General features: G+C 45.6%; 1 protein-coding gene across 1 annotated transcript; it reads left to right on the top strand.

The window, feature by feature from the left end:
* The first annotated feature begins 647 nt into the window (after positions 1-647).
* LOC120056740 (olfactory receptor 10A4-like) lies at positions 648-15652 on the top strand. The gene is made up of 6 exons (XM_039004946.1): positions 648-870; positions 7481-7658; positions 8955-9057; positions 14404-14607; positions 15149-15297; positions 15508-15652. The coding sequence occupies exons 1-6, from the start codon at positions 648-650 to the stop codon at positions 15650-15652; spliced, it is 1002 nt and encodes a 333-aa protein (XP_038860874.1).
* The last annotated feature ends 233 nt before the right edge of the window (positions 15653-15885 follow it).

Genomic DNA, 15885 nt, shown 5'->3' with positions numbered 1-15885 from the left:
AGAGAAGACTTAGGCACAGCCCTAGAGAGGGATGGCCAGGGATGAAATTATCTGTGACGGACATGAGTGGAGTGACGACAGTGACATCAGCAGAGGGCAGGTTTTTGATTGGATGTTGGCTGTGCTGTCAAACGGGCACGCTGGGTATAAGGCTGGGAGGTACAGAGCGGGACACGCCACACACCTCTGGGGGCTGTGGTTGGGAGGGAGGTAAGGATGGAGAGATGTAGGCTGTCTCTTTAAAATTGTGTCACTTGATTTATGTTACGTGAGGGGGTACGAATGGAGAGGGTCAGGGTCTTCAACATCTCCCTCTCCCTCTCTCCATCTCTCCCTCTCTCCATCTCTCTCTCTCCCTCTCTCCCTCTCTCCCTCTTTCCCTCTTTCCCTCTTTCCCTCTCTCCATCTCTCCCTCTCTCCCTCTCTCCCTCTCTCCATCTCTCCATCTCTCCCTCTCTCCCTCTTTCCCTCTCTCCCTCTCTCCATCTCTCCCTCTCTCCCTCTCTCCTGCAGCTGAAACGATTTTAATCGAGTAGTTAACCATTTCAGGACAGGCTTTAGTGTCTCTGTCTATCTTCATGTATGAGAGGCTTTCTCTCTGATTCTGTCTGTCTCCCATCCCTCCCCCCTACCTTCCCCAATACAGTATGTTTGAGGTAGATGAGAACTACACGCGCGTGGCAGAGTTTGTGATCGTGGGCTTCCCGGGGCTCCATCCATCCTTCTTCCAGCTGGTGGCCTGGTTCTTCTTCTTCGTCTATGTGATCACGGTGGTGGGGAACTTCCTGCTGGTGGTGATGTTTGCCCTGGAGCGCAGCCTGCAGAAACCCATGTACATCATCATGCTCAGCCTGGCTATGTCAGATATAGGTAAGATGCTCAGCCTGGCTCTGTCAGATATAGGTAATATACTCAGCCTGGCTATGTCAGATATAGGTAATATACTCAGCCCAGTACTGTCAGATATAGGTAATATACTCAGCCTGGCTCTGTCAGATATAGGTAATATACTCAGCCTGGCTCTGTCAGATATAGGTAATATACTCAGCCTGGTACTGTCAGATATAGGTAATATACTCAGCCTGGTACTGTCAGGTATAGGTAATATACTCAGCCTGGTTCTGTCAGATATAGGTAATATACTCAGCCTGGCTATGTCAGATATAGGTAATATACTCAGCCTGGTACTGTCAGATATAGGTAATATACTCAGCCTAGTACTGTTTGATATAGGTAATATACTCAGCCTGGCTATGTCAGATATAGGTAATATACTCAGCCTAGTACTGTTTGATATAGGTAATATACTCAGCCTGGCTATGTCAGATATAGGTAATATACTCAGCCTGGCTCTGTCAGATATAGGTAATATACTCAGCCTAGTACTGTTTGATATAGGTAATATACTCAGCCTGGCTCTGTCAGATATAGGTAATATACTCAGCCTGGCTCTGTCAGATATAGGTAATATACTCAGCCTGGTACTGTCAGATATAGGTAATATACTCAGCCTGGTACTGTCAGGTATAGGTAATATACTCAGCCTGGTTCTGTCAGATATAGGTAATATACTCAGCCTGGCTATGTCAGATATAGGTAATATACTCAGCCTGGTACTGTCAGATATAGGTAATATACTCAGCCTGGTACTGTCAGGTATAGGTAATATACTCAGCCTGGTTCTGTCAGATATAGGTAATATACTCAGCCTGGCTCTGTCAGATATAGGTAATATACTCAGCCTGGTACTGTCAGATATAGGTAATATACTCAGCCTGGTACTGTCAGGTATAGGTAATATACTCAGCCTGGTTCTGTCAGATATAGGTAATATACTCAGCCTGGCTATGTCAGATATAGGTAATATACTCAGCCTGGTACTGTCAGATATAGGTAATATACTCAGCCTAGTACTGTTTGATATAGGTAATATACTCAGCCTGGCTATGTCAGATATAGGTAATATACTCAGCCTAGTACTGTTTGATATAGGTAATATACTCAGCCTGGCTATGTCAGATATAGGTAATATACTCAGCCTGGCTCTGTCAGATATAGGTAATATACTCAGCCTAGTACTGTTTGATATAGGTAATATACTCAGCCTGGCTCTGTCAGATATAGGTAATATACTCAGCCTGGCTCTGTCAGATATAGGTAATATACTCAGCCTGGTACTGTCAGATATAGGTAATATACTCAGCCTGGTACTGTCAGGTATAGGTAATATACTCAGCCTGGTTCTGTCAGATATAGGTAATATACTCAGCCTGGCTATGTCAGATATAGGTAATATACTCAGCCTGGTACTGTCAGATATAGGTAATATACTCAGCCTAGTACTGTTTGATATAGGTAATATACTCAGCCTGGCTATGTCAGATATAGGTAATATACTCAGATTGGCTCTGTCAGATATAGGTAATATACTCAGCCTGGTAATGTCAGATATAGGTAATATACTCAGCCTGGCTCTGTCAGATATAGGTAATATACTCAGCCTGGTACTGTTTGATATAGGTAATATACTCAGCCTGGCTATGTCAGATATAGGTAATATACTCAGCCTGGCTATGTCAGATATAGGTAATATACTCAGCCTGGTTCTGTCAGATATAGGTAATATACTCAGCCTGGCTCTGTCAGATATAGGTAATATACTCAACTTGGCTCTGTCAGATATAGGTAATATACTCAGCCTGGTTCTGTCAGATATAGGTAATATACTCAGCCTGGCTCTGTCAGATATAGGTAATATACTCAGCCTGGCTATGTCAGATATAGGTAATATACTCAGCCTGGCTCTGTCAGATATAGGTAATATACTCAGCCTGGCTCTGTCAGATATAGGTAATATACTCAGCCTGGTACTGTCAGATATAGGTAATATACTCAGCCTGGCTATGTCAGATATAGGTAATATACTCAGCCTGGCTCTGTCAGATATAGGTAATATACTCAGCCTGGCTCTGTCAGATATAGGTAATATACTCAGCCTGGTACTGTCAGATATAGGTAATATACTCAGCCTGGTTCTGTCAGATATAGGTAATATACTCAGCCTGGCTATGTCAGATATAGGTAATATACTCAGCCTAGTACTGTTTGATATAGGTAATATACTCAGCCTGGCTCTGTCAGATATAGGTAATATACTCAGCCTGGTTCTGTCAGATATAGGTAATATACTCAGCCTGGCTCTGTCAGATATAGGTAATATACTCAGCCTGGCTATGTCAGATATAGGTAAGATGCTCAGCCTGGTTCTGTCAGATATAGGTAATATACTCAGCCTGGCTATGTCAGATATAGGTAATATACTCAACCTGGCTATGTCAGATATAGGTAATATACTCAACCTGGCTATGTCAGATATAGGTAATATACTCAGCCTGGTTCTGTCAGATATAGGTAATATACTCAGCCTGGCTATGTCAGATATAGGTAATATACTCAGCCTGGTTCTGTCAGATATAGGTAATATGCTCAGCCTGGCTCTGTCAGATATAGGTAAGATGCTCAGCCTGGTTCTGTCAGATATAGGTAATATACTCAGCCTGGCTATGTCAGATATAGGTAATATACTCAACCTGGCTATGTCAGATATAGGTAATATACTCAACCTGGCTATGTCAGATATAGGTAATATACTCAGCCTGGTTCTGTCAGATATAGGTAATATACTCAGCCTGGCTATGTCAGATATAGGTAATATACTCAGCCTGGCTATGTCAGATATAGGTAAGATGCTCAGCCTGGTACTGTCAGATATAGGTCATATGCTCAGCCTGGCTATGTCAGATATAGGTAATATACTCAGCCTGGCTATGTCAGATATAGGTAAGATGCTCAGCCTGGTACTGTCAGATATAGGTCATATGCTCAGCCTGGTACTGTCAGATATAGGTCATATGCTCAGCCTGGCTCTGTCAGATATAGGTCATATGCTCAGCCTGGCTCTGTCAGATATAGGTCATATGCTCAGCCTGGCTATGTCAGATATAGGTAAGATGCTCAGCCTGGTTCTGTCAGATATAGGTAATATACTCAGCCTGGCTATGTCAGATATAGGTAATATACTCAGCCTGGCTATGTCAGATATAGGTAAGATGCTCAGCCTGGTACTGTCAGATATAGGTCATATGCTCAGCCTGGTACTGTCAGATATAGGTCATATGCTCAGCCTGGTACTGTCAGATATAGGTCATATGCTCAGCCTGGTACTGTCAGATATAGGTAATATACTCAGCCTGGTACTGTCAGATATAGGTAATATACTCAGCCTAGTACTGTTTGATATAGGTAATATACTCAGCCTGGCTATGTCAGATATAGGTAATATACTCAGCCTAGTACTGTTTGATATAGGTAATATACTCAGCCTGGCTATGTCAGATATAGGTAATATACTCAGCCTGGCTCTGTCAGATATAGGTAATATACTCAGCCTAGTACTGTTTGATATAGGTAATATACTCAGCCTGGCTCTGTCAGATATAGGTAATATACTCAGCCTGGCTCTGTCAGATATAGGTAATATACTCAGCCTGGTACTGTCAGATATAGGTAATATACTCAGCCTGGTACTGTCAGGTATAGGTAATATACTCAGCCTGGTTCTGTCAGATATAGGTAATATACTCAGCCTGGCTATGTCAGATATAGGTAATATACTCAGCCTGGTACTGTCAGATATAGGTAATATACTCAGCCTAGTACTGTTTGATATAGGTAATATACTCAGCCTGGCTATGTCAGATATAGGTAATATACTCAGATTGGCTCTGTCAGATATAGGTAATATACTCAGCCTGGTAATGTCAGATATAGGTAATATACTCAGCCTGGCTCTGTCAGATATAGGTAATATACTCAGCCTGGTACTGTTTGATATAGGTAATATACTCAGCCTGGCTATGTCAGATATAGGTAATATACTCAGCCTGGCTATGTCAGATATAGGTAATATACTCAGCCTGGTTCTGTCAGATATAGGTAATATACTCAGCCTGGCTCTGTCAGATATAGGTAATATACTCAACTTGGCTCTGTCAGATATAGGTAATATACTCAGCCTGGTTCTGTCAGATATAGGTAATATACTCAGCCTGGCTCTGTCAGATATAGGTAATATACTCAGCCTGGCTATGTCAGATATAGGTAATATACTCAGCCTGGCTCTGTCAGATATAGGTAATATACTCAGCCTGGCTCTGTCAGATATAGGTAATATACTCAGCCTGGTACTGTCAGATATAGGTAATATACTCAGCCTGGCTATGTCAGATATAGGTAATATACTCAGCCTGGCTCTGTCAGATATAGGTAATATACTCAGCCTGGCTCTGTCAGATATAGGTAATATACTCAGCCTGGTACTGTCAGATATAGGTAATATACTCAGCCTGGTTCTGTCAGATATAGGTAATATACTCAGCCTGGCTATGTCAGATATAGGTAATATACTCAGCCTAGTACTGTTTGATATAGGTAATATACTCAGCCTGGCTCTGTCAGATATAGGTAATATACTCAGCCTGGTTCTGTCAGATATAGGTAATATACTCAGCCTGGCTCTGTCAGATATAGGTAATATACTCAGCCTGGCTATGTCAGATATAGGTAAGATGCTCAGCCTGGTTCTGTCAGATATAGGTAATATACTCAGCCTGGCTATGTCAGATATAGGTAATATACTCAACCTGGCTATGTCAGATATAGGTAATATACTCAACCTGGCTATGTCAGATATAGGTAATATACTCAGCCTGGTTCTGTCAGATATAGGTAATATACTCAGCCTGGCTATGTCAGATATAGGTAATATACTCAGCCTGGTTCTGTCAGATATAGGTAATATGCTCAGCCTGGCTCTGTCAGATATAGGTAAGATGCTCAGCCTGGTTCTGTCAGATATAGGTAATATACTCAGCCTGGCTATGTCAGATATAGGTAATATACTCAACCTGGCTATGTCAGATATAGGTAATATACTCAACCTGGCTATGTCAGATATAGGTAATATACTCAGCCTGGTTCTGTCAGATATAGGTAATATACTCAGCCTGGCTATGTCAGATATAGGTAATATACTCAGCCTGGCTATGTCAGATATAGGTAAGATGCTCAGCCTGGTACTGTCAGATATAGGTCATATGCTCAGCCTGGCTATGTCAGATATAGGTAATATACTCAGCCTGGCTATGTCAGATATAGGTAAGATGCTCAGCCTGGTACTGTCAGATATAGGTCATATGCTCAGCCTGGTACTGTCAGATATAGGTCATATGCTCAGCCTGGCTCTGTCAGATATAGGTCATATGCTCAGCCTGGCTCTGTCAGATATAGGTCATATGCTCAGCCTGGCTATGTCAGATATAGGTAAGATGCTCAGCCTGGTTCTGTCAGATATAGGTAATATACTCAGCCTGGCTATGTCAGATATAGGTAATATACTCAGCCTGGCTATGTCAGATATAGGTAAGATGCTCAGCCTGGTACTGTCAGATATAGGTCATATGCTCAGCCTGGTACTGTCAGATATAGGTCATATGCTCAGCCTGGTACTGTCAGATATAGGTCATATGCTCAGCCTGGTACTGTCAGATATAGGTAAGATGCTCAGCCTGGTACTGTCAGATATAGGTCATATGCTCAGCCTGGTACTGTCAGATATAGGTCATATGCTCAGCCTGGTTCTGTCAGATATAGGTCATATGCTCAGCCTGGTACTGTCAAATATAGGTAATATGCTCAGCCTGGTACTGTCAGATATAGGAGTCATGTTAGAATGTCTGTTCTTTATAAATGTGGACTCTCTCTTACTCCTTCCTTCCCCAGTGTGACTGCGGAGGGAGTTTAAATGTGTCTCGCTGAGCATAGACATCAATGAGAGAGAGGAGAGCTCATGAGACAAAGAGTGTGCTGTCAAAATGTGTGCCAAATACCTCCCTCCTTTAATCACGTGGAGAGTCTCTCTGACATCACAGTCATGTACAAATCTGTCGTTATTAATCAGTGATTACTTCCATCCAATGAAGGTTATGAGAATTATAACAGAGTAGCTGTGTCTAATTTCCCTCTTAGAGTCAGTGGCTACAACTGGGGGTCCAGAGTGTTTTCACAGGAGGAGTGTTTCCACATTGATAGCCCGATACTGGTGGGACGACGGGATGGTCTCCTTCCCTACCTGGCTGTGTCTCAATAGTCTAACATGGTCTCCTCCACCCTCCCAACCCTCCCTCCGCCTCTCCTCCCACTCCTCTCACCTTCCCGCCTCTCCACCCCCTCCTCTCCTCTCCCCATCCCGCCTCTCCTACTCCCTCCTCTCCCCTTCCCGCCTCTCCACCCCCTCCTCTCCCCTTCCCGCCTCTCCACCCCCTCCTCTCCCCTGCCTGCCTCTCCTCCCCCCACCGCTCCCCTTCCCACCTCTCCTCCCCCTCCTCCACCCTTCCCACCTCTCCTCCCCCTTCCTCTCCAGGTTTTGCCACAGTGGCCCTTCCCAATCTGATAGCTCGGTGGTGGAGGGACGATGGGAGGATCTCCTTTCATACCTGTATGTTCCAGGAACAAATGATCCACTATTTTGGAACGCTCAACTCTCTCATTATGATGACCATGGCTATGGACCGGTACCTGGCTATCTGTCACCCTCTCAGGTAACATAGATCTATATAAATTCAGCACCCCTCACCTCTCTGATTCAGAGGGGTTGGGGGTTAAATGCAGAAGACACATTTCAGTTGAAGGCATTCAGTTGTACAACTGACTAGGTATCCCCTATTCCCCCTACACCTAACCTTAACCCTCTCATCATGATAACCATGGCTATGGACCGGTACCTGGCTATCAGGTAACAACAACAACAATATCTCATTAAAATGCATTATGATGTCATTGATGAAAAATACATACAAGTGTGTCAGGAGAATTCATTATTTTTTTTGGTCCTCTCCCCCTTCCCTCTTTCTCTCCCTCTTCTTCTCTCCCCCTCTCCCTCTCTCTCTCTCTCTCTCCCTCTTCTTCTCTCCCCCTCTCCCTCTCTCTCTCTCTCCCTCTCTCTCTCTCTCCCCCTCTCCCTCTCTCTCTCCCTCTTCTTCTCTCCCCCTCTCCCTCTCTCTCTCTCTCCCTCTTCTTCTCTCCCCCTCTCCCTCTCTCTCTCTCTCTCTCTCCCTCTTCTTCTCTCCCCCTCTCCCCCTTCCCTCTTTATCTCCCTCTTCTTCTCTCCCCCTATCCCTCTCTCTCTCTCTCTCCCTCTTCTTCTCTCCCCCTCTCCCCCTTCCCTCTTTCTCTCCCTCTTCTTCTCTCCCCCTATCCCTCTCTCTCTCTCTCTCCCTCTTCTTCTCTCCCCCTCTCCCTCTCTCTCTCTCTCCCTCCCTCTTCTTCTCTCCCCCTCTCCCCCTTCCCTCTTTCTCTCCCTCTTCTTCTCTCCCCCTCTCCCCTTCCCTCTTTCTCTCCCTTTTCTCTCCCTCTTCTCTCCCCCTCTCTCCCTTCCCTCTTTCTCTCCCTCTTCTTCTCTCCCCCTCTCCCCCTTCCCTCTTTATCTACCTCTTCTTCTCTCCCCCTCTCCCCATCCCCCTCTCTCGCTCTCTCTTTCCCTCTTCTTCTCTCCCCCTCTCCACATCCCTCTCTCTTTCCCTCTTCTTCTCTCCCCCTCTCCCCCTCATCCCTCTCTCTCTCCCCATCCCTCTCTCTCTCCCTCTACTTCTCTCCCATACCTTCCTCTTTCCCATCTCTCTCTCCATCTTCTTTTCTCCTCCTCTCCCCATCTCCACATCCCTCTCTCTCTCTCTCTCTCTCTCGCCCTCTCCTTCTCTCCCCCTCTCTCTCCCTCTCCTTCTCTCCCCTATCCCTCCCCCTCTCTCTCTCTCCCCATCTCTCTCCCTCTCCCTCTCTCCCCCATACATTCCTCTTCCCCATCTCTCTCCCTCCACCCACTGCTCTCTCCTCTCCAGATATCCTATGTTGATGACCAACCGGACTATGAGTGGTCTAACAGTCTTTTCCTGGATATCGGCCCAAGTGGCACCTGGCATCGTCACCGTAGACTTCAGCAGGGTACGATATATCCCGATATATGTGCGATATATATATCTATGTCACGATATAGATGTCTTGGTTGTTTAGCATGTGTGCCACTATTGGGGAAACTATATTTAGTCTCCAAATTAATTGCACATAAATTAACAATTGTTGTCTCTCAAATACATCGCTAAAGTTGTTTGGCTAGCTAGCTAGCGAATTTCAGCCACGTTAGCATGAAGGTAGCATCAGTCAAAACACCTCAAAACAAGACCTAGTTTTATTGTTGCTAAATCTCTGACTGTTCAGAATCACAACACCAAATGGACTCTGCCTCATCGAAGCATCCCAGGGGAGGATGGGCCGATGAGCCTTTAAGTCGGGTTCCTTTCAAATTGTCCACCTCCTAGGGAGTTGTTCCTTCAATCAGTCAATCAATCAATCAAATGTATTTATAAAGCCCTTCTTACATCAGCTGATGTCAAAGTGCTGTACAGAAACCCAGCCTAAAACCCCCAAACAGCAAGCAATACAGGTGTAGAAGCACGGTGGCTAGGAAAAACTCCCTAGAAAGGCAGGAACCTAGGAAGAAACCTAGAGAGGAACCAGGCTCTGAGGGGTGGCCAGTCCTCTTCTGGCTATGCCGGGTAGAGATTATAACAGAACATGGCCAAGATGTTCAAATGTTCATAGATGACCAGCAGGGTCAAATAATAATAATCACAGTGGTTGTCGAGGGTGCAACAGGTCAGCACCTCAGGAGTAAATGTCAGTTGGCTTTTCATAACCGATCAGTCAGAGTATCTCTACCCCTCCTGCGGTCTCTAGAGAGTTGAAAACAGCAGGTCTGGGACAGGTAGCACGTCTGGTGAACAGGTCAGGGTTCCATAGCCACAGGCAGAACAGTTGAAACTGGAGCAGCAGCACGGCCAGGTGGACTGGGGACAGCAAGGAGTCATCAGACCAGATGGTCCTGAGGCAAGGTCCTAGGGCTCAGGTCCTCTGAGAGAGAAAGAGAAAAAGAGAGAGAGAGAGAGATAAGAGAGAGCATACTTAAATTCACACAGGACACCGGATAAGACAGGAGAAATACTCCAGATATAACAGATTGACCCTATCCCCCCGACACATAAACTACTGCAGCATAAATACTGGAGGCTGAGACAGGAGGGTTCAGGAGACACTGTGGCCCCGTCCGACGATACCCCCGGACAGGGCCAAACAGGCAGGATATAACCCCACCCACTTTGCCAAGGCACAGCCCCCACACCACAAGAGGGATATCTTCAACCACCAACTTACCATCCTGAGACAAGGCCGAGTATAGCCCACGAAGATCTCCCCCATGGCACAAACCCGAAGAGAGCACGAACCCGAAGGGAGCGCCAACCCGGACAGGAAGATCACATCAGTGACTCAACCCACTCAAGTGACGCACCCCACCTAGGGACGGCATGGAAGAGCACCAGTAAGCCAGTGACTCAGCTCCTGTAATAGGGTTAGAGGCAGAGAATCCCAGTGGAGAGAGGGGAACCGGCCAGGCAGAGACAGCAAGGACCATTCGTTGCTCCAGAGCCTTTCCGTTCACCTTCACACTCCTGGGCCAGACTACACTGAATCATAGGACCTACTGAAGAGATGAGTCTTCAATAAAGACTTAAAGGTCGATACCAAGTCTGCATCTCTCACATGGATAGGCAGACCATTCCATAAAAATTGAGCTCTATAGGAGAAAGCCCTGCCTCAAGCTGTTTGCTTAGAAATTCTAGGGACAATTAGGAGGCCTGCGCCTTGTGACCATAGCGTACGTGTAGGTATGTACGGCAGGACCAACTCGGAAAGATAGGTAGGAGCAAGCCCATGTAATGCTCTGTAGGTTAGCAGTAAAACCTTGAAATCATCCCTAGCCTTAACAGGAAGCCAGTGTAGAGAGACTAGCACTGAAGTAATGTGATCACATTTTTGGTTCTAGTCAAGATTCTAGCAGCCATAACTGAAGTTTATGTAGTGCTTTATCCAGGTAGCCTGAAAGTAGAGCATTGCAGTAGTCTAACCCCTGACAAAAGCTGGGATGAATTTTTCTGCATCATTTTTGGACAGAAAGTTCCTGATTTTTGCAATGTTACGTAGATGGAAAAAAGCTGTCCTTGAAACAGTCTTGATATGTTTGTTAAAAGAGTTTGTTAAAAGAGATATCAGGGTCCAGAGTAACGCCGAGGTCCTTCACATTTTTTTTAGATGTACAATGATGATGCAGAGCCTCGATCTGACACCATTAAATGGAGCTACCTTCACAAGTGCAGTCTCAGTGCTATGATGGGGTCTAAAACCAGACTGAAGCGTTTTGTATACATTGTTAGTCTTCAGGAAGACAGTGAGTTCCTGCGCAACAGCTTTAAAAAAAAAAACATTTTTGAGAGGAATTGGAGATTTGATATAGGCCAATCATTTTATATATTTTCTGGGTCAAGGTTTGGCTTTTTCAAGAGAGGCTTTATTACTGGCACTTTTAGTGAGTTTGGTACACATCCGGTGGATAGAGAGCCGTTTATTATGTTCAACATAGGAGGGCCAAGCACAGGAAGCAGCTCTTTCAGTAGTTTAGTTGGAATAGGGCCCAATATGCAGCTTGAAGGTTCAGAGGCCATGATTATTTTCATCATTGTGTCAAGAGATATAGTACTAAAACACTTGAGTGTCTCTCTTGATCCTAGGTCCTGGCAGAGTTGTGCAGACTCAGGACAGCTAAGCTTTGGAGGAATACGCAGATTTAAAGAGGAGTCCGTAATTTGCTGTCTAGTGATCATGATCTTTTTCCTCAAAGAAGTTCATAAATGTATCACTGCTGAAGTGAAAGCCATCCTCTCTTGGGGAATGCTGATTTTTAGTTACCTTTGCCACAGTATCAAAAATACATTTTGGATTGTTCTTATTTTCCTCAATTAAGTTGGAAAAATAGGATGATCGAGCAGCAGTGAGGGCTCTTCGATACTGCACGGTACTGTCTTTCCAAGCTAGCCGGAAGACTTCCAGTTTGGTGTGGCGCCATTTCCGTTCCAATCTTCTGGAAACTTGCTTCAGAGCTCGGGTATTTTCTGTATACCAGGGAGCTAGTTTCTTATGACAAATGTTTTTTGTTTTTAGGGGTGAGACTGCATATAGGGTATTGAGCAAGGTTAAATTGAGTTCCTCAGTTAAGTGGTTAACCGATTTTTGTACTCTGACGTCCTTGGGTAGGCGGAGGGAGTCTGGAAGGGCATCAAGGAATCTTTGTGTTGTCTGAGAATTTATAGCACGACTTTAGATGCTCCTTGGTTGGGGTCTGAGCAGATTATTTGTTGCGATTGCAAACATAATAAAATGGTGGTCCGATAGTCCAGGATTATGAGGAAAAACATTAAGATCCACAACATTTATTCCACGGGACAAAACTAGGTCCAGAGTATGACTGTGGCAGTGAGTAGGTCCGAAGACATATTGGACAAAACCTACTGAGTCGATGATGGCTCCAAAAGCCTTTTGGAGTGGGTCTGTGGACTTTTCCATGTGAATATTAAAATCACCAAAAATTTGAATGTTATCTGCTATGACTACAAGGTCCGATAGGAATTCAGGGAACTCGGTGAGGAACGCTGTATATGGCCCAGGAGGCCTGTAAACAGTAGCTATAAAAAGTTATTGAGTAGGCTGCATAGATTTCATGACTAGAAGCTCAAAAGATGAAAACGCAGTCTATTTTATTTTATTGAAATTTGCTATCGTAAATGTTAGCAACACCTCCGCCTTTGCGGGATGTACAGGGGATATGGTCACTAGTGTAACCAGGAGGTGAGGCCTCATTTAACACAGTAAATTCATCAGGCTTAAGCCATGTTTCAGTCAGCCTGCTGCCTGGCCTGCACCCTATCTCATTGTGGAGCTAGGGGAGTTAGAGCCCTGTCTATGTTGGTAGATAAGATGAGAGCACCCCTCCAGCTAGGATGGAGTCCATCACTCCTCAGCAGGCCAGGCTTGGTCCTGTTTGTTGGTGAGTCCCAGAAAGAGGGCCAATTATCTACAAATTCTATCTTTTGGGAGGGGCAGAAAACAGTTTTCAACCAGCGATTGAGTTGTGAGAATCTGCTGTAGAGCTCATCACTCCCCCTAACTGGGAGGGGCCAGAGACTCTGCTGTAGAGCTCGTCACTCCCCCTAACTGGGAGGGGGACAGAGACAATTACTCGATGCCGACACATCTTTCTAGCTGATTTACACGCTGAAGCTATGTTTAGCTTGGTGACCTCTGACTGTTTCATCCTAACATCGTTGGTGCCGACGTGGATAACAATATCTCTATACTCTCTACACTCGCCAGATTTAGCTTTAGCCAGCACCATATTCAGATTAGCCTAACGTCGGTAGCCCTGCCCCCTGGTAAACAGTTTATGATCGCTGGATGATTCATTTTAAGTCTAATACTGCGGGTAATGGAGTCGCCAATGACTAGGGTTTTCAATTTGTCAGAGCTAATGGTGGGAGCCTTCGGCGTCTCAGACCCCGTAACGGGAGGAGTAGAGACCAGAGAAGGCTCGGCCTCTGACCCCGACCCGTTTCTTAATGGGGAGAACCGGTTGAAGGTTTCTGACAGCTGAATGAGCGACACCGGTTGAGCATTCCTACAGCATTTCCCTCCAGAAGCCATGAGAAAGTTGTCCGGCTGCGGGGACCGTGCGGGGGGATTTATATTACTATCTGTACTTACTGGTGGCACAGACGCTGTTTCATCCTTTCCTACACTGAAATGACCCTTGCCTAACGATTGCGTCTGAAGCTGGGCTTGTAGCACAGCTATCCTCACCATAAGGCGATCGTTCTCCTGTATATTATGAGTACAGCGACTGCAATTAGAAGGCATCATGTTAATGTTACTACTTAGCTTCGGCTGGCGGAGGTCCTGACGAACCCCGTCCAGATAAAGCGTCCGGGGTGAAAAAGTTGAATGAAAAAAGTTGAGCGAGGAAAAAAATAAAACATAAAACGGTCATTAAAAAGTAAAAACCCGTAAAGTTGGCAGGCAACTAAGGTTAACAACAAACTGCACAGCAGCACATAAACAAGTCTACAAGTTGTGACCGGAAACTACTACTTAACCCACTTCCTTGACACTACGATTCTGTTTGCTCGTTGTGATCTATGTTAGTCTTTTAATGGACATTGCTGGTGTAAAAAGGCCTATAAATGAATCTTATTGATTGGGAATGACACCATATCTGTTCTAAACTTCTCCAAGCTTCACCTCCCAGAAAGTTGTGTGAACCCTACCTGATCTTTAGAACCTACGGGGCTCTTTGGGATCTGGGCTGGGTTGACATTGACAATGACTTTGTTTGTTTTTATCTCCCAGAAAGTGGCGTTCTGTGGTCCCAACCGTATCCTCCATGCCTACTGTGATGCTATAGCACTGACTAGGCTGTCCTGTTCCAACATGGTGGCGATCAATGATAGCTCCTATGGGCTGGCCATGTTTGTCCTCCTCGTCCCCCTCTCCCTTATCATCTTCTCCTACGTCAGCATCATCGTCACCGTGATGCGCATGGCCAACGCACAGGTGAGAGACAGGGTGTGTGGAAGGTGGGGGCTGGATGGGGTGGAGGGGAGGGGGTGGGGGTCTTGTCTTGCCTGTGTCCCTAATTCCAACTACTCTTTCCTAACCCTGACCTTAACCCCTAACCCTGACCATAACCCTAACCCACTGCATCTCTCTGTCCAAACCCTAACCCTGACCCTAACCCTGACTCACTGCATCTCTCTGTCCTAACCCTAACCCTAACCCCTAACCCTGACCCTAACCCTGACCCTAACCCTGACTCACTGCATCTCTCTGTCCTAACCCTGACCCTAACCCCTAACCCTGACCCTAACCCTGACTCACTGCATCTCTCTGTCCTAACCCTGACCCTAACCCCTAACCCTGACCCTAACCCTGACTCACTGCATCTCTCTGTCCTAACCCTGACCCTAACCCCTAACCCTGACCCTAACCCTGACTCACTGCATCTCTCTGTCCTAACCCTGACCCTAACCCCTAACCCTGACCCTAACCCTGACTCACTGAGCGATTTTCTCCAACTTTCTCCTCTCTAACCCAGGGCAGACGGAAAACCTTCTCTACCTGTGGTACTCAGGGATGTCTCATTCTTATCTACTACATCCCCCGCTTCATAGTCTACTCCACGCCCTACATGCCCAACCTGACAATCACCCCTGACCTCCGCGTCGGCCTCAGCCTCATCTGTAGGTGGGTAGACCACAGATTAGAGAGGTGTGCCATGTGTCTAGGGTTGGGGAAAAGGCAGAATACTAAGTTCCGTTCTAATCAAAATGGACAATAAACCTGCTCCAGGGGCGTGTGTGTGTTTCTGGGGGGGGGGATAAAGTAAAAATATTTGTATTTCCGTGGCGACTGACAGAGTCAACTTGTTCTGAAGCCTGGTCTTCTATTCTACAGCCTGTTCCCCCCGGTGGCCAACCCATTCATCTACTGTTTCAGGACCAAAGAGATCAGAACCATCCTGGGGCGCTGGAGACAGCGCTGGGGGAACAGCCGGACAGAACCGCGTAAACCCAACACTGTGGCTGTTATCACTAGATGAGATACCGCACACTGGGGGTTATAAGGTTATAACATGTTATAATACAAGTAGGACAGCCATCCTGGGGGTGCTGGGGACAGGACTGGAAGAACAACCTTCCTCCTGTCATCAATAGATGAGGGGTTAGGTTATAACATGTTAATTCAGGGTTATAACATGTTAATTCAGGGTTATAACATGTTATAACATGTTAATTCAGGGTTATAACATGTTAATTCAGGGGTATAACATGT

Source organism: Salvelinus namaycush, chromosome 12 (assembly GCF_016432855.1).
Source record: "Salvelinus namaycush isolate Seneca chromosome 12, SaNama_1.0, whole genome shotgun sequence".
In the NCBI taxonomy this organism is placed as follows: Eukaryota; Metazoa; Chordata; class Actinopteri; order Salmoniformes; family Salmonidae; genus Salvelinus; species Salvelinus namaycush.
This window is presented reverse-complemented; position numbering and strand designations above follow the sequence as displayed.